Source organism: Apis laboriosa, unplaced genomic scaffold, assembly GCF_014066325.1.
Source record: "Apis laboriosa isolate Shangri-la unplaced genomic scaffold, ASM1406632v1 scaffold34_cov151, whole genome shotgun sequence".
Classification (NCBI taxonomy): domain Eukaryota; kingdom Metazoa; phylum Arthropoda; class Insecta; order Hymenoptera; family Apidae; genus Apis; species Apis laboriosa.
In genome coordinates this window covers 4,364,309-4,386,907 of record NW_025222928.1, presented here as the reverse complement: position 1 = coordinate 4,386,907, position 22,599 = coordinate 4,364,309, and the positions used below count along the sequence as shown (strand labels likewise).

At 27.4% G+C, this 22,599-nt stretch overlaps 5 protein-coding genes across 11 annotated transcripts in view; 2 read left to right on the top strand and 3 right to left on the bottom strand.

Moving 5' to 3' along the window:
• LOC122714812 (neuroendocrine convertase 2) overlaps positions 1-10,920 on the bottom strand; it is a 33,461-nt gene extending 22,541 nt beyond the window's left edge. The window contains exons 1-3 of the mRNA XM_043936496.1: positions 10,454-10,920; positions 1,269-1,373; positions 71-338 (exon numbers count right to left, since the gene is read on the bottom strand). Coding sequence (XP_043792431.1) covers positions 71-338; positions 1,269-1,373; positions 10,454-10,879 — 799 coding nt within the window. The 5' untranslated portion in view covers positions 10,880-10,920. The remainder of the gene's footprint in view (positions 1-70; positions 339-1,268; positions 1,374-10,453) is intronic.
• Positions 10,875-14,009, bottom strand: LOC122714813 (homeobox protein 2-like). 3 transcript variants are annotated; one of them, XR_006346717.1, is made up of 4 exons: positions 13,934-13,991; positions 12,460-13,862; positions 12,125-12,298; positions 10,875-11,009 (listed from the first exon to the last, which is right to left on the bottom strand). XR_006346717.1 is itself a non-coding variant. In XM_043936497.1 (3 exons), the coding sequence occupies exons 1-3, from the start codon at positions 14,007-14,009 to the stop codon at positions 10,976-10,978; spliced, it is 1,848 nt and encodes a 615-aa protein (XP_043792432.1). In that variant the 3' UTR covers positions 10,875-10,975. The 3 variants fall into 3 exon arrangements, 2 of the variants coding, with proteins under 2 accessions (XP_043792432.1, XP_043792433.1); XM_043936497.1 differs by having other exon boundaries at positions 12,125-13,862; positions 13,934-14,009; XM_043936498.1 differs by lacking the exon at positions 10,875-11,009 and having other exon boundaries at positions 12,075-12,298.
• A 709-nt stretch (positions 14,010-14,718) lies between these two features.
• On the top strand, positions 14,719-16,069 carry LOC122714856 (CDAN1-interacting nuclease 1). The gene is made up of 6 exons (XM_043936582.1): positions 14,719-14,816; positions 14,889-14,993; positions 15,062-15,192; positions 15,275-15,354; positions 15,425-15,474; positions 15,566-16,069. Exons 1-6 carry the CDS (start codon positions 14,719-14,721, stop codon positions 15,948-15,950), a joined length of 849 nt encoding a protein of 282 aa, XP_043792517.1. The 3' UTR covers positions 15,951-16,069.
• Positions 16,070-16,954: 885 nt separating this feature from the next.
• On the top strand, positions 16,955-19,325 carry LOC122714854. 4 transcript variants are annotated; one of them, XR_006346725.1, is made up of 6 exons: positions 16,955-17,344; positions 17,446-17,875; positions 18,214-18,374; positions 18,450-18,600; positions 18,695-18,882; positions 18,967-19,007. XR_006346725.1 is itself a non-coding variant. In XM_043936581.1 (5 exons), exons 1-5 carry the CDS (start codon positions 17,246-17,248, stop codon positions 19,188-19,190), a joined length of 855 nt encoding a protein of 284 aa, XP_043792516.1. In that variant the 5' UTR covers positions 16,955-17,245; the 3' UTR covers positions 19,191-19,325. The 4 variants fall into 4 exon arrangements, 3 of the variants coding, with proteins under 3 accessions (XP_043792516.1, XP_043792514.1, XP_043792515.1); XM_043936581.1 differs by lacking the exons at positions 18,695-18,882; positions 18,967-19,007 and adding an exon at positions 19,177-19,325; XM_043936579.1 differs by having other exon boundaries at positions 18,695-19,000.
• Positions 19,326-19,648: 323 nt separating this feature from the next.
• LOC122715052 (protein FAM50 homolog) lies at positions 19,649-22,355 on the bottom strand. Of its 2 annotated transcripts, none has more exons than XM_043936953.1 (5): positions 22,087-22,355; positions 20,419-21,130; positions 20,170-20,324; positions 19,984-20,096; positions 19,649-19,906 (listed from the first exon to the last, which is right to left on the bottom strand). In XM_043936953.1, exons 2-5 carry the CDS (start codon positions 21,065-21,067, stop codon positions 19,786-19,788), a joined length of 1,038 nt encoding a protein of 345 aa, XP_043792888.1. In that variant the 5' UTR covers positions 21,068-21,130; positions 22,087-22,355; the 3' UTR covers positions 19,649-19,785. The 2 variants fall into 2 exon arrangements, with proteins under 2 accessions (XP_043792888.1, XP_043792887.1); XM_043936952.1 differs by lacking the exon at positions 22,087-22,355 and adding an exon at positions 21,507-21,567.
• Between the last annotated feature and the right edge of the window lie 244 nt (positions 22,356-22,599).

Here is a 22,599-nt window from a genome sequence, read left to right as displayed (position 1 = left end):
AAATTCAATTTCGAGTAGAATGCATCTTGAAATAATTTAAAAAAAAGTACTCGAATAATTGGAATCTCACCATCGTCCATTATAGCCGTGGTCACATTTTTCCCGGTGACACCTTGAGCCCAGGCTGCTTTTACATTCAAATCCAGCTTCGGTTTCCCGCCATTTTGCCCGGTGTTTTTCAAGTACCATTGATATTGAAAATAAGGATCAGACGGGTCTCTGTTGCCAGGATTCGATGGATTTTTAATTTGATATAGGGGCACCAGATTATCCACGCTGAGAGGCTTGTAACCTCTCTTCACCCTCTTGAAACCAGGCTGCTGCACGGCTGTGTGCACCTGAAACATTTTTAAACGAGTTCTCTCTTGCACCAACGCAAACATTCTATCCCCCTTACGAACGAATAACTATACATACCTACCTCTTTTATAAATATATATTCGTCGAAATCGATTAACAAATATGCATTATATTATTGAGAAAAAGTTGAACAAGAGTTTCCCATAATAACAAAGACGTCAAATATTTCGTTTCCGCGAAAACTGAGAGAGTTTATTATTGAGGAATCAATTGAAGAAATTGAATATCTTGCTTCGTTTCATTCGATATCGCGTGGGCGATACGAACGATGAAAAAATAATGGATATTTGGTCAAAGCTTCTCGCGTATCTCGGAATGGAGGGGAAATGATGGATCGACGACTACAGAATTCCACGATGAAAATTATATGATAACGATACAAAAAACATAGAGGAACATAGAGGAGGGAGTGTTCATCGATGACGAATTTCGCGGAAACGCGACAATTTTACGCCGACAATATTTATCCCGAATAATCCAATTATATCTTCAGTTTGGAAATTACGCGTTCATTTACATTTATATCGCCCACCCACGAGCGAGATAATTTCTTTCTTCCGCGTAATTTCCTAAATTTTTAGTAGTTTTTATATACGTATTTGTATACTTTTGAAATTTATTATCCACGCACGTGTGATAAGAAAGTATTCGTAGAAGATGGATGGATAGGAAATTTTTCGTCGTTAAAATATTGACAATTATCGAATTATCGTTCGAAAGGGAACGGTTCGAGAGTTTCGAAATTTCATCCCCTTGATGTTGTTATCCCCCACTGCTTCCTCGTTTAAATATAAATAAATTCGACGGTGTAAAACAAGGAATTTTTGATTCGATGAAAAAAATTCCATTCTCGCGAAAATATGGAAAGAAGGTTATAATATTCGAGAAAGATGAATGAATTTACTTACCAAAGGATCCACCTTCAATCTTCTCATGTGGGGCACGGATCTCTTGCTCCGTGCGTGCGGTAGAGCTTTGTGCACGAAGTGATATTCCGTCTGACTGCCCAATATCTAAACAGACAGGGGGGGAAAAGCAATTTATATTCAACGTCTTCCCGTTTCGCGTCATTCGTACGTCAGTTTGATAAAATACTTTACAGAAGATAATAGAATAAAATTCTTATTTCCTTACGCAACAAGAATTCATTCACACAACGAGAAAATAATTCTCGGTGAAAAGTGAAAAGGAAAAAAGTCAAATTCAAGAACGAGAGTTAACAACCGAATCTACTTATATCTATCAATCGTTTTGGATTGGACAAGGAAACAAAAAAAAAAACAAAGCATCCAACAAGCGTCGAAGATAAATTCAATTTTTTTTTTTTTCTTTTTACCTTCCTGTCTCGCAATACGAAATACTTCAGAGATATCCAACCGGATACGTGTGGTAACAGGAGAATCCTTTCAAGAGTTCGATTCACTTAGGATATTGGAGCACATAGGTAAATAACGTTGTTTGATCGAATTATACGGAGTTAACGATCGACCGGCGAGCCGATCATTTCGAGGATCCAATCGAATCAATTACGGATAGATAAAGTCTCCATCTCCATCTCGCAGAATGTCATCGGATTAATAAGTTATTTATCCCCATCGCCTGTTAATTTATCCGATCAGGGGAGTTGGGATAAGTTGAGAAAATAGAAAGCGTTCGTCGATCACTAGTAAGTGGCACGTGCACGGATGCAAGACACCACCGAATCGATCCTGTATCAAAGGACTAACTTTCTGTCATTTCGAACATTTTTTCCTTTTTCGAAAGAAAAAAAAAAAATCTCGTCTTGCTCAGAGCAAATTCCTGATGAATGACTCGTTTGGCGACGAGCGTTTCGAGAACGCTTACGAGAGGAGTGGCATTCCATTCCTCGGAAATCGAGAAACAACACACACGTTCATCGCATTCTGGCAATCCCATCCTTGAGACTAAACTCTGCGACACGCCTACTTGCATTCAAATCCATAATACCAGTCAATTTTGTCACGATAAAAAAAAAAAAAATACCATAATTGTAGAAACGTTGTATTACGATACCAAGTGGAAGAACATGGATTTGAACGCGAGAGAAAAATATGGGGCACAATTCGAAATGTTAATCTCTTCTATAGGAATAAAACTTCTCGTGTACGAACTCGATTGTTTCTCGATAGTTCGATATATAGGAGAACATCTTGTCGAGCTTCGAAACTTTAACAGGAGGAAAAAAAAAAAAAAAAAAAAAAAGTAAAAAGAAGGTAACACGTGGAGGATTATCGATGTTGAGTCGCACACGTGACCGCGACTCGAGAAATCTCATTATTGATGATATTGGAATCTCTTCGAGTTCCTTATTTCGTTCCGCGTCCTATCGCATGCACGCAGCTATCTTCCACTCTTATTTATCTATCTACGGACTTATAGCCGTAACCCGAGGATTGATGCAATTTTCTGGAAAACGATCGCACAAGGTCGAGGCATCCATGCTCTCCCCTCTCGGTTACGCCATAGACCAGACTTTCTTTCTCGTTTCAACGCTAATGAAATTTGTTCTTCTGACGTTAAAAGAGAATTTCAAATATATCGTGAAATTCTCTATTTACAAATAACTTAAATACTTACTTGTATTGTATTTGTACTTTTAAGAAAATTGAAACCTTATCATTTTTCCTCTATATAATATATAATAACGAAGCATAGATACGTATAGGAAGTTATATTTAAACGATTGATACAATTCGATAATTTTCTGATCGTTCATTCTTGGTGTTTGTTTCATTAAATTTCTATAAGTCCACGATTATACGATTGTGAATAGACGATGAGAAGAATAGACGATGTCAATTCAATGATGTGAATCAATCGTCTTTGGTAATTGATTCCTGTAAAACTTTGAGCAGTCCGTCGTCGACGTTGTCTTCAGATGCTGATGATATGCAGATGATACGAGGAAACAGGATTGGTCAACATGTTCCAACTTTTCTGTGTATCTCGTTACAAAGTCACTCGCAGAAGCGAAATTATTAAATTTCTTCTCGAGGAGATCAAAGGCGATCGATATTTAATATCGCGTCGTGGAAATTGCGAGAAGATGAACGATAAATAATAAAAAAAAAACGAAACTCGTGTGGAGTATCATCTAGGACAAATCGGGACAAATCTGTCCCGTTTTCTGATGAATTGTTTACCACGAATTCCAATAGCGAGGAGAAATAATCGCATCTGAGAAAGAATTTTCTCATTTCGCCACTCTGATTACCACTCTTCCTTTCCTCTTGAATCCCATAAAACTTGGCTATTGTTGATAGAAAATTTTATGATACTTACGATGAAAAGCTTTAAAACGTTTTAAAATTTTACGTTTCGATAAAATTCTCTCCAAGAAAAGATTTATTTCTCTCTTTTTTTTAAATTTATACAACAACAAACTTGAATCATTCCTTTGAGAATTTTTCACAAAAACTTCCCCGACAGGATTAATTCCACTTTGGTTCCTCGCTTCCCCTCAAAGATCGATACGTTTGGGGATGGACACGTTTGTTTGACGCGTCAACGAGTAACGCAATATCTTTGAACTTCAAAATGAAGTTTTTATCACGAGATCATATGATAACACGATACGGTTTCGTTTCTAATGATGAAACAAATATTGTATAGGAGATTTTCATCAGAGCCTACGTTATTTAATCGTGCCTCGTTTCCGATGAAACGGAACGAGCCGTACGACTAATAATCCTCGATGAAATTTATCTTCAAATTTATATACAACGTATCCGATTGATTAACCATTTCCATTAATTTGCGTGAAGAACGATCGTGCAAATATCAAAGCGATAAGCTCTTAAATACAGTTACAAGAAATATTTACAGATCGTTATAATATTAACATTTAAATATTAGTTAATAAGTCGAAACGAATTAAATCTCGTATCATTTACTGCCAATTTTATCCTTAATAATTATCCTTAATAATTCATCGAGATATTTTACTAAAAATGAAAATGTGAAAATGAAATGTAGAATTGAAAAAAAAAAAAATATTTTATCGTACGAATTTCATCCCTCCGAAAAATCCCTCCACTATTTCACTAAACGAAGAGATAAAATATAAAGTTTTAGAGAAACATAGAGAAGATAGAGCGCCCTTCGTTTATTCACCTCGTGATGCAGTTTCGATCTACACGTGTCGCGTAAATCCAATTAGTAACCGTTCACCAATTACATAGCATCGATACGCGGCATTACAACGTACGTACATGCGTTGTCCAACGGATAAACAGGAATTTGCAGGTTTATCGTTCTTTCCCCTATAGATAGGTCTATTTCGATGCATGCGTATGCGATATTATCGTGGTCACGTGCTATCGGAAGCGTCGGGTGTGTTTGCACGAAGATCAAAAGCAGAAGAAGAAAATGTGAAAGTTGCGGCCATTACGTTTAATCTTCCATCATAAGATTTATCAGAAAACTTTTTATACATCAATTGAAACGTAGCGGTTGGAACGGTTAGATAGGAAAAATTAAAAATCCGTGCAAACTTTGCCCGACTTAATCCAGTTAGATGGATAGAAGTGAAAAATCAATTTCTCTGGCTTATTATATAATACATAAATCATCTGCGTATCTTTAAAGCCTTGGGGGGAAAAAATAAATAAATTGCAAAGGAAAAATTCATGAAGTATATTCAACATTTCCATATTGTGTGTCCACGTTGAATTTAACGATATAGGATAATTAAAAATGTTTGTTCGATAAAAATATGTAATCCAAATATAGTTGGATTACATATCGTGTAATTTCAAAAATAAAGGTAAATAAGAATATATGAAGTTTGTGCATCGAGATGTTTATTGTTGCACAATCGATCTTCCATTTTCTGCACAATTCATTTACTTGCGCGTATAGTGTGACAAGTCGTAGAGAATGGAAGAGAGGATGAAATCTGCATGTCAAGTGAATGCATGGTCAAGTAAGCGTGATAAAGGCCTGTGTGGCATTATGATGCGTACAAAACACGTGCCAAGTCCAGATTATTAATATAACAGTAGCGTAGTTGCATTTTCGATATTATTCATCTTCAATTGACCTTACGGATACAATCTTTACATGCTCCTTTGAATATATGGAGAAATACATGTTGAAACGTTTGCAGCAGATATATATACACGTTCATAGTAATTTTTCAATCCATAAAGAGTAAATCCGTAAAGTAATCAATTATCCTTCGATTAAAATTAATCGAAAATTACTTAAAATCAGTTTTCATTCTGAAAACTTGACGCGTTTCAACTCGTTACTTCGGTAAATTAACTTGTGCACGATTTTTCGTCTGCTCGTTAAAGTTTAGTCTTTCAACACCGGTGTATCCCGACGTATGATCGAATGATAGGGTGCTCATTACTTTCCACGCAAGTTTATCCCTTTATATCATCCACGAAAATAATCAAGAATAGAAAAGTAATTTAATTAACTTTTAAAAACGGCTATTACTCAACTGAAAGACGTAGTCGTACACGGGATGTATATTATTACGTAGAAAATTTTACTAGAAAGATTAAAGGGGGAGGGAAGAAAGAGACTAAAGATTTTTACAATGACTAAAAATAAACTAAATACGCAATTTAGAAGATTAAAAATAGATTGGCTTGCTATAACCTGCATGCGGGTAATCATCGTTAACTTTTACAGTTTGAACTTTTACTTTTACAGTTACAGCCTTACATCCAAGTCAATTTAAAACTCGAATTTTTTGTATTATTTTATTATTTTATTATTTTAATTAAAATTTATTTTATTATTTTAATTAAAGACGAGAACTTTCGTATTACTTTTGTAGCAATAAAATTGACCAATAAAAACGATCTCTCTAATTAATATTTAAAACATGACCGATTAATAAAGAAACAGAGATAAATTCAATTAAATCTTTTTTTAAAAACAAACATTTTAAAAAACAATTCGTGTTAACCGTGTCCTATTAATAAATCGACATTAATTAATTCCGCCCAATAAAATTTCCCTCGGCTTGAGAACTTACGCTTACGTAAAGAAAATTCGCAGAGTTTATGACCCGCGTAAACGCATTAAAACATAAAACTTTTTTCTTTTTTTCTCTACTTTTCTCCATTCCCCGTTCCTCATACGGGGAAGAACGAGGAAGAAAAACAAAGAAAAAGAGCAAGGGTTTTCACCCCTTGCTCAACTTATACAATGGCGAATCGAAAGGTTACCGGCATTACCGCAACATTCCAATCGATCGACCTATTTAACATGATTATTCCACGCGGCTTCTCGTGGCAAATCTTTTTATTATTATTCGCGGACAAATTTTATTATTCTTTCCGCGGATGGATCTTCTCGATTTTTTTTCTTTTTTTTTTTTTTTTTTTTTCCCCACTTCTCCTTCCATTCGTTTTGAAAAAGACGTCCACGCGACATTTAGCCACAAATATATATATACGCGATCCGAAAGACGTTGATGCCCTTTTATTTCCCTCGTCGTAATGGAAATCCGCCGTTATCGACGATGACAGTTCTAATCGGTCGTCGGTGGTGGCGATCGATCATCGTGATAATCCAACGAGTACGTCACGGGGCGATTAATCGTGTGAGACGGGTGAGAAACCCAACGATCAGATAAAACAACGTCACAAATCGGTGTAAATATGGCGTTCAAGAAGAGATCGATTCCCTGAAAACCGATAAATAACACCTCTTGCATGACTCTCTAAACGACGCATCGTTTCCCAATCTCTTCGTTTCTCTTCCGGCCAATTGACTTTACAACCCCCACGAGCTCCAGAATAAACTTTCCATTCCGCTGATTTTAAAAACAATCAAAAATCACTCTCATCGATCATTGTTTTATCGGATGACAAATTATCTTTCGATCGTTCGTTTTCTTCGTGTTCGTTCTTTTTTCTTTCTTTCTTTCTTTCTTTTCAATATTTTCGATCGTCTTCCGAAACTGAGCTTTTCCACCATCTTCAATCGAAGCGTTGAAAATGTTCGTTTAATTAGGTTTGAATAAAACTATGTCTAGATCTTTATAACTTAAAACTCGTACAAGCTTTCTAGCTTTATTTAAAAGATGAGAAATAACGTGCAACCTCGAGTGTTTATTTTCCATGTATCTTGGAAAATAAAGAGATGCTAGATATTTTGTTAACTGACAGTAAGAGAAACAGAGATCCATCCATTAATAATAAAAGTTCTCTCTGGTTTATCTACGATAAAATAATAATATCTTTAATGAACTTACATGGAATGTCTGATCGTTATTGTTGTTGTTAGAATAGAATTTCTATATTGCGTGGGTAGAGGAAGATCATATACGTAAATCTGATAATGGATTGTACGCATGAGGCAAAACGTATAAAATTTACTCGACGACACACGGTCGTAATCTAAATGGTGCAGAAATTAAACAAACGAATGATGCGGGTCCCATTAACAAAGTATACCCAACAAACTTACAATTGCAAATCTGTCGTATATCGAGATATGATAATGATATTCCAGTTTCTTGTCATGAGATATATTTACCGTGCACATATCCATTGACCTTTCGTTTAAACCGCCATTACACGTCTATTTCGTACGAGCACAAGTTAAACAATATCCATAAAATTGAGAGAATATATTTCTCTCAATTTGAATAATGGATATTTCAAGCTAAAGAAATTTCTAAGTAAATCTCCTTTAAATAAAGTCTCTGGACGAAAGAAGAAAAGTTTCGAGCTAAAAATAATCGCGACGTAAAGTTTAAGCTTCTCGATTATTGAGGAGACGTAAAATACGCAAAAGGCAATTTCTCGTTTCGTCAATTTCAGTTTGCTGAACGAAAATGAAAGAGAAATTATTATTCTCGCGGACGGCGAGAGTAATATAAAAATATTGCAAAATGCAAATTGGAGCACATAATTATCGATAAAATATATAATGGAGCCAAGAAATAGAATTTTATAAGACAAAAAGGAGATAAGTTTCGGCTAGTGAACCTAATAAAGGGAAATAAACTGTAAACGTCATATCGAGCAACGATTAACGCAATTCGTTCGACAAAACGGATAGTTCCAATTGGAATTGTGCTCTCGAAAATTTCAAATGTTTCTTCACCAATTACCAGCTGTTCACGGTAGCTTTCATTTTAATGAAACTGCAAGAAACAGTTTGCATCGTCGTAAATGCCAGAAACAAACGTTCAACGTTTTCCTCGTCTCAGCCCTTACAAAGATATCTTTATTGTTCCTCAACTTCATTCCGGTAATCGTAGTTGAGGCAAACCTTTGTCAGGCAAAGTCTGTGCCACAGTCGTACAAACTAGCCTTGCAGATACGTTTTAATCGGTTCGTTTGTTTTAATATTTTTTTTTTTTTTTATTTAAATTATTCTCAACTCGAGAAAATTTCTCAGAAATTCATTGAACGAGATTACACAATCCGAATCAACAGGGGGTATATATGTTAAGGTATATATGTTATAAGGTATATATGTTTGAACGAAACGAAATAAACAATCGTAAAATTGGTTTCACAGAAAAAGTATTCTAATATCTCGAGCGCAAAAACGTATAATAAAATAATAAAATTCGTGCAATAAGGGAATATTGTTATTCGCAAGCGCAATTGAAATTTGTAAACATTTATTCGTTATTATCCCTATAAATTAACTTTGAAAATGTCTTTTGATCGAAAATCTTCCTTGTAAAAAGACATTTTTCACAATATATCGATAGGAAAATAGAGAAAAAGCTGAGTATATTAGACAAAGCCTACGCAATATTTGACACGTAGGCGTCTGACCATGCCGCGTCGCTTTCACTGTTGCACTGTCTGATCAGTGATTGATATTTTCATTTCGATTAAAGCAAATTAGAAATCGAGACGCGTGAAGTGAAATAACCGATATTTCAGTAAATATAATAAAAATAAACTAATCTATGGCAATATGTGTTTCTTATATAATAAATATATAAATTATTTCAATAACATTTCTGAGATATCATAAGAAAAGAAATGAATGGCGCGATTCTAGATAAATTTCTATCCTCGTAGTGAAGTTTATCTTATTATTAATACGTATCCTACACATTTATGACGTCGATCAATTGTTTCGAACGCGTTTTTTTCGCGATAATGCGGGTATTCGTGAGAAAATCAATGCCTCCGGTAAATTCTGCATACCTGCGATGAATATCGGTCGATCATGAGGCGAAACTATAACAAATTTGTCGTTGATATAAATCAATAGTGAAGTGAATCAAAAAAATATATGACCAATACAAATTTTCCAACGATTGCGCAAACAATACGTATTCGAATTTATCAATACGCGTGATATATTGGAAATTTTATATATGGATATATATATATATATATATTTATTAAACAAAATATATTTATAATCTATATTCTTTAATATTTAATATGTTGGAGATTTAAACGAAGAATATTGTTTAAAAAGATATATAAAAAAAAAACAATCGAAATTATATTTTCGTTATATTTAAAATTGTAAAAGATATAAATTATATGTATTTATTTAAATAGATATCTTAGTTCAAAGAATTTTATATTTATTATTATATCTTGAATTTTTATATCTTTAGTATTATATCTTGAATTTTTTACCCAAGTCCGAAAAATAATATATAAACAGTTGCGTTTTATTCAAAGTATCTTTTCTCAGCAAAGTTCGTATCGATCGTTCAAGAAAGATTTCATTCTGATCCTAGCGTATTCACCCCATCCGCACCCTAAGTCACACTCTATTTCATCTCAGATAAGCGATTTCTTTAGCACGTCGTATGATATACTGCTAAATTTAATGATACATGTTTGTATCAAGAATTATATATATTAATATTATAATACAGTCTAAAATCTTATGGATATAATTTTATTTTCTATCATTCTTTCTATTTTAATCGCATCAAATAATATTCGCATATAATTAATAAATACTTTAAAAAGAAATAGTTCATATATTTTATGTTCAATATGATGTAGATTATTTTAAAAGTCAATAAAGTTCTTTCATTTCATAACATTATATTATAATAATCTATTTCATCAAAAAGAAAAAATTAATTTCTATTAATAAAAAATAAATTTACCGGTCCAAGATTAACGAATCCATTCCTAGCAGCCACGCGATCGGCGATATGTCTTTCCGCGGGCTGCCTCATCTTCACGAGGAATGTGTTAGTGAATACCTCGGCACTGCTACCGGCACAAAGGAGCGCGATCACCGCGAGTAGCATCGTAACAGGCCGACGGCGTACGCTGATGTACTTAGCATTCGCGGGCACTATATTCGGTGTACGCAATGGTACTACAATTTTCGAACTATCAACCACCTCTACAGAAGAAGAAACTGATGTCTTTTTCTCGGTGGTTGTTACAACGTTAGTGGCGTTACCGACTACGTTCATTTCACTGGTGGTGAAAAAGTCGGTAGGGGTGGTGGTATAATCGTGCGAGTCGACGTATAAGCTTGCCGAGTTGTGCGCAACAATATAAATGACACGTGCTCTTCCCATGCTTGTCGCTGGTCGACTGGCTTACTGTCGTTTCTTGATCGAGTCGTTCAACCAATCAGAAAAAAGATTTGCGAGGTAGATATCTGTCTCGATTCGTTAGGCATCTATGGTAGGGATGGTCAATGACATACTGCAATGACATGATCATTAAGAATAAATCCAAATATCATATTCAAATATCTTCAAATTTTCAATGCATACAAATTTATGCGTATTTTTAAAAAAAGAAACTTATTATCGTTCATATATTTCTTTCATGTTCATGAAATAAAAATATCACTATGAGCTCGAAACTGACGTCACGTGATGTATCGATTGAATGTCGAGTAATGGCGCTCGTTTACTAAACATGCGCGGATTTGGAACATGAAAGATTTTTTTAAATATTTTATAGAATATTTCTATTTATAAATATTATTATATAAATTTATTTAACGAAAGACTTTCATTTACTATTGTTTATTATTACGAATTATTTACTTTAGTGCTTTTTTAATAGTTTTTCTAATAATTGTCTTAATATTATTGTTTTCCAAGTATTTTTATTCTATTTCAAATAGTAATACTTATTTAATTCATGTGATAAGATCTTTTCGATATTTTTATTTCTTGAAAATAATAATTTATTTAAATATATATAATAATAATTAATAATAAATAAGTAATAATAATTTTCATATAAAAAATTTCTGAAATATAGAATGTAACTTAAATATACAATTTTTTAAATATTACATATTTTTTAAAATGTAGATTGAGAAATATATTCATTTTTAGTATATAATTGATTAAATCAAATAATATTGTAATATGGATTTAATATATATTTATACAAGAAATAAATTAAACAAGTTTATCCAATATTTATTTTGAAATTTACTTTCTAAGTATAAAAATTAATACATATTATAATACGTATTATAAACAAATAAATATAAAAATAAATATAATACTTTAATATATTAATTATAATTCATCAATTATATGATTGAAAGATAATACTAATTGTTTTAAGAATATTTTTTTAAATTATTAATACAATAAATACAAAATTTAGGTAAAATTAGATTTTTAAATTATATCAAAAAAAAAAGTGATTTTTTTATCAAATAATTATATATTTTTATACAATTAGAATCACAGAAATATAAAGAATAGGCACGATAATTCTAAATAAAACAACATAATGTAATTGTAAAAGATGATTTCATTGATTTATATATTTAAATAATACCAGTCTATCACCTTTTTACATATTTTTTCCCTGGAGATCTTCTTTCTAACAAATTATCACTTGATTTTATATTTTTTTGTTGTAATTTACGTTTTGCTTCAAGTTTCATCTTTGCTTCCAATCGTTTTCTTTCTATTTCTTCTGGTGTACATCGTACAGATTGAGATTCTTTTATTTCTTTCATGCTAAGTAAATTATTAGTAGAATTGTATTTAACAATATGATTATCAGTTTCTTTCTTGTCTAATTTGTTAAATCTATGTGTATTTTCCATGCCATTAATTTGTAAAAAATTATTATTTTTATACGAATTCTGATTTTTTACAATGGAAAATTTAGTACTTACTGATTGAGTAACTGCATTTGATTTTAATACATTTGTTGTTTTGTTATTTGCATTAGTATATTTACATTGATAAAAACATTGATCTGATAAACTCTTTGTTCTAAAAAATTTCCTGTTTTCTAAGGAATTTTTACTAGGAAAAGAATTTCGTAATGTTTCTATATCTGTTATAGTTTCAACTTCTTCTACTAAATCATCTGTAATAAGCTTACTTTTATTATTGATATTTTCTTTTACACCTGGTGTTGAAAGAAAATTATTTGGTATTTTTTTATTAGTTATTGCATTAGAAATAACAAGTTTGGGTATTCTTTTGGAAAGACTTGTATTATGGCTTGAATTTGATGGACTAAAATCATATTCTGACAATTTAGATTCTAATTTATCATCTTCTATACAGGTTGCCAAACAATCATCAAAAGAATCATCTGGAAAATCTGACATATGTTTTTTTTTTAATGTTTGATTTTCATGTGATATATTTATATTATTGTTGTTGTTAAATTTTAAATTTGACATTGAAATATTTGAGCTAGAATTTGTTCTATTCGATTTATTCGAATATGTTTTTAAATGACCACTTGTATTAGTTGAAGAACTTTTAGAATATTCGGTAGAAGTACTAGATGTAGTTAGATAATAAGACTTTTCAGACGTGGAAGATAATTCTTTTATCTCATTTACTATAGATAATTCCATTATATCATTTCTTTTATTTTTACACAAATTCAATTTTTCTTCAATTTCTTGACTACATTTTACCATTGAATCATCAATTGAATCATCAAATAAATCTTCATAATTAGTAAAGTTCTTATTATTACTATTAATAACAATAGAATTCATTTTTGATTTATTATTATTAATAACCATTATTTCATCACTATTATCACTATCCAATTCTATCATCAACTTACTACTAACTTCACATTTTGTATCATTCTCTTTCTCAATAATATCATTATCATAATTTTTTTGTATTTTTTGCATCTTTTCACTTAAGGCTTTTAATTCAGCTGTCAATTTTCCAATATTTTCTATATTTTCCATTTTCACTTGTTTCCTTTTAAATGGCTTTTGCAATAATGGAGAATTAGAATTTCGCTTCTTTTGCAACTGTTTGGTTCTTTTTGGAGTTTCAATAAGTTTATTTGATGATTTAGATTTATCATAAGAATTTTTATTAACAGGAGTTTGCCAATCCCAAGCAATTTCATTACCTCCATCTTGAGTACAAGGCATTGAAATTGGACTACAACGATAATTTAATTCAGGAGAATCTTCTACATCAATAACATATTCCTTTTTTCGAATTGGTGTACTATGACCAGAAACATGTGACTCATAGGAATGTTGAGGAGAATCATTTCCCAAATCATCTTTCATATTTTTTTTAAGTGAAACTATAACACAAAATTTATATTATTAAAAATTATTAATCAATTATTATATTTAGAGAAATTATATTAATTACTTTCTTGTATATTGTTTGTTGTACTATTTCTTTGTTGTACATTACATTTTCTCATTGATTTTTTATTTTTATTCATAATTTTCATAAAATTAAAATAAAAAATTAATAATTAAAAATTGAATGTAAATAAATTGATATATACTTTATATATGATTTCACATTTAATTTTGAATAAACTATAATAATGAAAATATTTAGATTTTTTCAGTGTGTTTTGCTTTTTCTTTTTAAATTTTTCTATGATAAATTTTATTTTTTTTTTAAGAAAATAACTCAATAATTCGATATTCTATATAAATTTCAGAATTAAAGATCAGAAATAAAATAACTATTAAACTTTACAATTCTTTAAACTTACTAACCTACAATCTTTCTTACATAAAGTGAAAATAGCTACTGAAGTTTTTTAATGTATTCGTTTCCAATTTACTTATTATTCTGAGATAAATTATAGGAATGTTAAATCATAATTTATGTTTTTAAAAATAAATATAGATATTAATTACATGTATTTTTATAATTTATTTCAAGCAAAAAGAAAAAAAAATAAATAATTAAAAAAGTAAATTAATATTGACTTAAATAATATATTTAAATTTCCCTCAAAAATTGAATGAAAGACAAACTTCAAATGAATGATTTGAAAGATATATATACACACAATATCAATAATCAATTTATGTTGAATAGTATCGATGTAAATATAAATATTACATAATAATAATGAATAAAAGTTAAAATAATTTAAAGAAATTTATTTTGAATTTAAAAAATAAAAATCGAAAATGAAACTTGAATTATATAATGATATAGTAACAACAATTCGAAAATTTCGAGGCTTATCAAAAGATTGTAGAGATATTTTAAAAGAAAAATATAATGAGTAAGATTGTTTTATTAAAAATAATTCAATTTAGATTTGCTATCATAAAATATTTATTTTTATTTTATTTAGCATTCCAGTATATACATTGTATAGTATATTATCTTTAGAAGTACAACATAAAATGAAAGTCAATCATAGCAAATTATTTGGTAATAATAAAAATTATTATGATACGTAAGTATCAAACATATCAGTATATTAATATAAAATATAGCTATATAATTAAATAATTTAAATAATAGTTATATGGAAGCTGTACAAAGTGGAGAACCTGTTGGAATTTTATTGAAAATGGCGAAAGATATTGGTGCACCTCCTGCATTGTTAGCTAGAAATGTTCTTGAAAAACATTGTGGAAAAGATGAATTTAATGGTAATTTAAATACTATATAATATTATATAATAAAATTCTTATAATTCTTTTTGAACAATCATAAAAAAAAAAATATTTTTAGTCTCTAGGAACGAAGTTAGCAAATTATTTAAGGATACTACTCTTATACAAGACAAAGATCTTGCATATGAAGTCTATTTGGTAATTTAAAATTTATTAATATTTTAAGAAATAAGATAATGTTGTATAATAGTTAGATAATGTTTTGCAGTGCATATTATATGATAATTTGTATGGACCTATATCAGATGCTGTTGGAACGTATGTTATATATTAAAATAATTATATTCATTTTATATATTTGTATAAAATAATTTGTTTTATACACTGTTTTTATATATTAAATCTATAGTTCTGTAGGTCAAGAATATGAATTAAAGTTACAAAACTACTTGACAGAACGAAATCTCGCATTTCGTAATGAAGAACACTTGAGATCAAGAGGATATGACAAAACTCCAGATTTTAAACTTGAGGTACCAATTGCAATAAATGGTTTTGTAATTAACTGGATAGAATCTAAAGCAAGATTTGGAAATACAGAAATACATCAGAAGTATATTAAAGAACAATTTCTGAGTTACTGGAATAGATTTGGACCAGGACTTGTAATTTACTGGTTTGGATTTTTGGATAATTTAAGTGAACCCAATGAAAAAAGGTTTATTATTATGGATCATTTTCCAGAAGAAATTACATATATGGATCCTACTTGCATTAAACCTACAACTTTATAATCATAAAAGATCATGTTTTATTTCATAACAATATTCGTGTTATATACAATAAAAATTATTATCATTAATTTTAAAATGATAAAATGATTTATTTTTATTATTTTTAATCTTTTAAAATTATTTTACAAAAATTTTCATAACAAATATATGTATCACATCTTCCTCTTCTTCCTTTTTTGATTAATTTATGACTATGAAAAATATTAAAAAATTTTCCAATTAAATGTATCCCACATCTGATTATTAGGTGTCACGATTTTAAAGTCAGTATATGGTATCTTATAGAGCATTATAATAATATAAAATAAGTAATTATTTATAATATAAAATAATAAACTTGAAAAAATGAATATCAAAATATTTTATATTCATGAATTGATAATAAATAGTAATAATATTTAAAACAATTAAATGTATAATAAATAGAATTTAATAATGTCGTGAACATTTTAAATCTAAAGAATATAATTAAATCCATATAATGTTGATAAGACTTGTCATTAAGAGTTATTATATAAAAAATTATCACGTGAATCCCATTTCTCATTATATTTGATTTCAAATATATATGCGATAATATGCGAATCAAGATAATATTTTAAAATTTTGTTAATTCATGATATTAAAATATGAATTTATCAAATATATTCTAACAAAAATATGTTTGCAAAATAATTTATGTAAATTTACATTAAATTTGATAATTTTATTTTTTAAATGATTTTTACATTCATAATTGATAAAATTTGATAAACGAAAATAGTTTTATTTTTAATCGAATATTAGAAAAATAAGTAAATAAATAAAAATTAACAAAATTGAAATTTAAATATAAAATTATCATACATTCTTAAAATATGATAATATTGATAAATTATCAAAACAAAACACTTTCGTTAAATTTCAAATTATAGTAACTTCAAGTGATCATAAATTTAAATTGTTTGCACTTATTGTGATATGTTATTTTAATCCGTTTCAGTCTTGTTCCAGATTTTCCTAGTTCAAGAACACATTACATGCATACATTGAATTAAGTTAAACATACAATTAAATTTGAAAAAATTTAAAGAACATAATCACATTCAATTTTCTACTAATTTTTCATTTTTTCAAAAAGATAGAAAAAAACGCTAATCTTGAAAAAAGTTATAATTATTATACCACGATCTTTAAATTGACTTTTTATTCATCAATGATTTTTATAATATTAAACATATTCGTCATTTCCTAATATGCCAAGTTAAGAAATTATATGTTTATTTATATAGCATCCTGATATATTTAATAATAAGATGGCCAATACATACAAAACAACAAGCAATCAAAAATTGCAAGAACAGTCTATGAAAACTGCGATAAAATCTCAACTTGTTATTAAAATCAAAAAGGAGGTGAACTAACAAATTCTATGAAATTTCTATTTAATAATTAATTTGGGAAATAAGCGATCATTGAATAAATCGAAATAAATCAAATTTCAATATCTTCAAAGGAAGAAGAAGAAGAAATATGGATATCAGAAAAAGAATTGTACTCGGAAGATAGCAGCGATGAAGAAAAATTTAAAACGCAATCACAATCGCGTAGTAAATTCGACGATAATCAATCATTATCTTTGCTTAAATCTAATATTGAACAACAAAATCATTCATTTATTTCAACTGAAAGTAAAGCAAAATCAGAAAATTCTATATATACTCCTGAAAATAATATTAATGAAAATCAGTTTGCATTGAAAACTGTTGAAAAATGTGATAAAATATCATTTATAAATTTGACTCAATCATCGTCAATAGAATCTCTACAAACCAATCACTCTACATCAGAATCATCTCTGAATTCAATTACAAAGGATTTTTATGATTTTTCAATTGTGGAAGATCAAATAGAAAAAATGAAAATTTCATGGAAAACAAAAAAAGGTACTTTTATTTTAAATAATTCGACGAATGACGATATCAAATAAAAAAATAAACAAATGCTGATATATTAAGATAATTTTTACAATTAAATTATATTATCATTATTGCATTTTTCTAAAAAAAAATATATTCGAAAATGATCATTTTATTTATCATACTATACTTATATATTTATATAATTATATAAACTATTTAATTTGAAATAATTCTTTAAATATTCAATATAAAATTTCTTTTGCTGGATATCTTAATATTTTTATTATTCTTATCTGGTAATATGCAATATAAGTATTTTCTTAGATTCAATAAATCAAATTATTTATTAATTAATTAATTAGAATTTCAATATGAGGAGTTATATAATGAAGAGTTGCTTGAAAATGAATGGAAACAGGACATTAATATTTTAAATGATACAGAAGATGAGAATATACAAAAAGAAATTTTAGAAGTGGAAAATCTTGATAATCTTATACATATAATGAATGATAAAATAAAAGTAAAATTTTTGTATAAGATGAAAAAACAATTATTTTTATTTTTATAAATAAAATCATTTTAATCATGAAAATAGGAAGCAATTGAAGAAACTTTAACTTATCAATGTGAGAATCGAAAACGGTTAGAAAAAATTTTAGCATCAAATCCATGTGAAACTGGCAAACTAGCAGAAAATACACGACAATTTTTTTATTTATGTCCAAAATACACTACACTAAATACAGGTATGATAATAAAAATAATGTACAAAAGAATTCAATAATAATAATTTTTAATATATTTTCAAATAAACAAAAACATTATTGCCGAACATTTTAGATAGTATATATCATATATGTATATCTATTATATTTATTTATATAATTAAAAATCTAACAAAAATTGAATTCTAAAAAATTACAAAAATAGATTTTCATAACACTAACAATTCATTCGAGACAAGTAATTCTGAACAGCAATTATGTGAAAATGAAGATAAAATAAGTCTTTTAAATCTCGATAACGAAGTAAGTTACATTAATAAATTGAATTTTATAAAATTAAATTACTAAATATTATTAATTTTTTAAAATTTTATTTCTTATCTAAAGGATGAATGGAAATTCATTAATTCAACTTGTTATATTGAAAAAATAAATAATACAATGGAAGATTTCTATATTAATCCATATATCATAAATACGTGCAAAGATATAGAAATAACAGAAATGTTATTAAAAACAAATAAAAAAGTAAATTAATAGTAAAATTCATTAAAATTTTTTAATTAACATTATTTTAATAAATAATAAATTTTTCAGCAAAACTTATCTGATAAACAAGAAGAATCTTTAAAAAAAAATGACAATATATTTAATATAAATAGTGTAATTTCAATACATAATACTATATCAACAGAAAATTTACAAGATATTGATAATAATTTGATAGATCAAGATATAAAGGAAGTTCAAATAATAGATCCATTATCAATTATAAAAGACACTGAAAATGAATTAAATATAATGAAATAATTTTTCTTTTTCTATTAATATTAACTTTATATTATTATAAAGTTATCTTATCAAAGTATTAAATAAAATATTATTCACAATAAATATGAAATATTTTTTTTATAAAATATCTTTATGAAATTTCTATACATTATTTGAAATATATAAGATTATATAATATTTAGTTCAAAATTTAAATTATATCAATCTTTACTTATAATAAGTAATTAAAAATTATAAGTTTCAATTGATTATATAATTATTTAATATCAATATTATTAATATATATTAATATTTTTTGAATATATATAGTATTTAACAAAATTGAAATTTGTTCTAAAATTTAAATTTCCTTTACTGAACACAACATGTATTAATAGGTTTTGTACAATTATTTTCTATACAATCTATTTTTCATTAAATTTTATCTTTTTTTCTATTTTTATCTGATACTGTATATTTATCATAACTTTTTGTTGGATCAAAAGGTTCCCATCTACTAGCAGGAAATATATGTTTATTTCTTTCATACCAAGATCTGAAATAAAATATAATTAATAATTTATATATAAAAATCATATATAGTTTGATTGATTGATGAAAAATATAAAGTACCTAAGCAATACTTTTCCAGCATGAGATTCTTCTGTTTCAACAGAGGCATCATGCATAACACGAATGTCATCATGAACATCAAATGTAAAAAGTGGTCCACTTTTTCCCCTTGCCTAAAATTAGTGTAAATAATATGTTAATAACATCATGTAAATTTATAAAATAAAATTTTTATGTTAAATTTACCTTTGTTACAATGAAGTCATAAAATGTATAATGATGTGGCAAAATAAGATCTTCTTTAACATACATTAACTGATCAGCCATAATCGTTTTAAGTTCACTGAATTCTCTTCTTAAAACTTCTAAACATCTCTGAAGAAGCTGATAAATAGAATTACCTAACAAGTGCAAACTAATAACAATTAGCATAAAACTATTCTTGTAATACATGAAAAAAAATATCAATTATTACAATAATAATTAAACCTTTACCTTTTTTCATAATAACACTTCTTCTATGGCCAGAACCATCCCAATAACTAAAAGTAATTTCAATCTCTTCCTCTTTTAATGCATTTTGTTTTCTAGCCCATTCTTGTCTTAATTCTTCTCTTAATCTGTTTTCTTCCTCTTCTCTTTCTCTGTCGGGTAAAAAACTTGTATCTACATCTGGATTCTTTTTTATTTTTTTTATTACTGGTCCAATATCATTATCTTTTAATATTTCAGATTTTTCTGTTTCTCCTTCTAAAAATTCTGCTTCGTCTTCATATAAATTAAATGACAAAGCTTGTATTTGCTTTTTTTGTTTATTTTTTTCTGCTTGTTTTGCAGCAAGTGCTCTTTCTTTTTCTTGTTCCTTTTCTCTTTCTTTTTGAGCCAATTTTCTTTCGCGTTCTTTTACTATATTTTCTTGTTTTGCTTTCATTTCATTCAAAGTAACTAAACCAATAGTAGATGTTTTTAATTGTTGTTCAACAGCATTATAATGTGTTGCAAATTTGTTTTCTATATTATGAATTTTTAAGTCATCTTCAATTTTCTTTTTCCTTAATTCTATCTCTTGTTGAGCAATTTCTCTTTTTTTCATAAGCTGCATGGCTCTGCCAGCTTCACTAGCTGCTCCTTTATAATGTGCCATTTTTTTAATAATATATCTTAAAGGAATATATTTTAAAAATTCTTAAATTGATGAAATAAAAAACTGTAATAAAAAAGATAGTATTTTAATTAGAGACATAACATATCCAAGTAATATATAATATCTTTGTAATTCGTTAAAAATAATAAAAATTAATATAAAATGAACAATTTTGTGAAAAAAAAGGATATATGAAAAACTAAAATTACATATTATAATTATTTAATAAAACAAAAAATGTATAACTTATTAAATTTTTTATTTTTAGCTTTATTACTATTATTTGCAAATAATAAATATAATTTATAATAATTTATAATATTAACATTAAAAAAAATAGACTCAAGAAGTATCATAATATATTTTAATTTGAATCATAAACAAAACATAACATAACCTAATTTTTGTGTCATACTTTGAAATTTAATAATTTGCATACCTCCAATCTTCGTATAAAATGTATACAAGTATACAAATAAAAAATGTAAATAATGGAATCGTCAAAATTGAAAAATTAAATTATTCAACACTTTCTAGATTAAATTTTTTTAACTTTTAAAAATATATTTTCTTCTTTGAAACAGTACATGATACACAGTACATGATAATGTAATATATAGTAACTCATTAGTGAAAATTTCCCTATGCTCTCTTTGATGATTTCTTTATCTTAAATTTAATACCAATCTAACTATTATATTATACCTAAGAAATTGTAACTATGTACACTAAACTAGGGAATTATTAACTCAATTATATAGGAAAGTATTATTATATATATTATATTATATAGTACTAAAAATAGGGAATTTTTTGATTGTATAATACTGATACAAAATATTGAAATCAATATCATTTCTAAAATGTTGTAAATAAAAAAAAAAGAATATATATATACGTAAAATAAAAAGACCAAGGATAGAGTAGATAAGAACTCTCATCAGCGCTATTTCTGCAAAAATTATTTTTTGAAAATATTTAAAAGATGACGCTAATCTTTAATCTTTACTTTATCTTGCCTTTGACATTTAAGAAATAATAATGGTGATTAATTCTTATTTTATTTATATTCTTATTGTATTGATCTTATTTATATTAATTTTATTTGCAGCACTTTGAAGATAGCATTGATTCCTATATTTTTATCTTATTTCTGTTTTTTTTCTATTATTTATTCTTTTTGTCCAGTTTACTTTTGCCACGTGATCACATGATCGTAGAGGTACGGAACATCAAACTGATGCTGTGTATCATATTTCATTTAATAATCATATATAAATGATTTTTAAATTTTTGAATATATTGCAAATTTGCAAATATTATGCTAGTAAATATGATTTAATGAAAAAGTATTTTATTTTTGGAGACAGTTTATAATATATTAATTTTCATTACGAAATAAATTTATAAATTAATAATGTATTAATTCAAGATGGAAATTGATTCTAAATAAAATAAGTTATAAGTAAAAATCTAATAAAATAAAAAATAAATTATAAATAATATGCATAAAATGTTTTTTTTCTTAAACT

Coding starts and splice junctions, on each gene's coding strand:
- LOC122714813 (XM_043936497.1), bottom strand. CDS start 14,009: ATGAATAAAAATAAAAAATCAATGAGAAAATGTAATGTACAACAAAGA. Junction 13,863..13,933: donor AACAAACAATATACAAGAAA/GTAATTAATATA, acceptor TTTGTGTTATAG/TTTCACTTAAAAAAAATATG. Junction 11,010..12,124: donor GGGAAAAAATATGTAAAAAG/GTGATAGACTGG, acceptor ATGTCATTGCAG/TATGTCATTGACCATCCCTA.
- LOC122714856 (XM_043936582.1), top strand. CDS start 14,719: ATGAAACTTGAATTATATAATGATATAGTAACAACAATTCGAAAATTT. Junction 14,817..14,888: donor TTAAAAGAAAAATATAATGA/GTAAGATTGTTT, acceptor TATTTTATTTAG/CATTCCAGTATATACATTGT. Junction 15,355..15,424: donor TTGCATATGAAGTCTATTTG/GTAATTTAAAAT, acceptor AATGTTTTGCAG/TGCATATTATATGATAATTT.
- LOC122714854 (XM_043936579.1), top strand. CDS start 17,246: ATGGCCAATACATACAAAACAACAAGCAATCAAAAATTGCAAGAACAG. Junction 17,876..18,213: donor TTCATGGAAAACAAAAAAAG/GTACTTTTATTT, acceptor TTAATTAATTAG/AATTTCAATATGAGGAGTTA. Junction 18,601..18,694: donor ATACACTACACTAAATACAG/GTATGATAATAA, acceptor CGAACATTTTAG/ATAGTATATATCATATATGT.
- LOC122715052 (XM_043936953.1), bottom strand. CDS start 21,067: ATGGCACATTATAAAGGAGCAGCTAGTGAAGCTGGCAGAGCCATGCAG. Junction 20,325..20,418: donor AAGTGTTATTATGAAAAAAG/GTAAAGGTTTAA, acceptor TGCACTTGTTAG/GTAATTCTATTTATCAGCTT. Junction 20,097..20,169: donor ATGACTTCATTGTAACAAAG/GTAAATTTAACA, acceptor CACTAATTTTAG/GCAAGGGGAAAAAGTGGACC.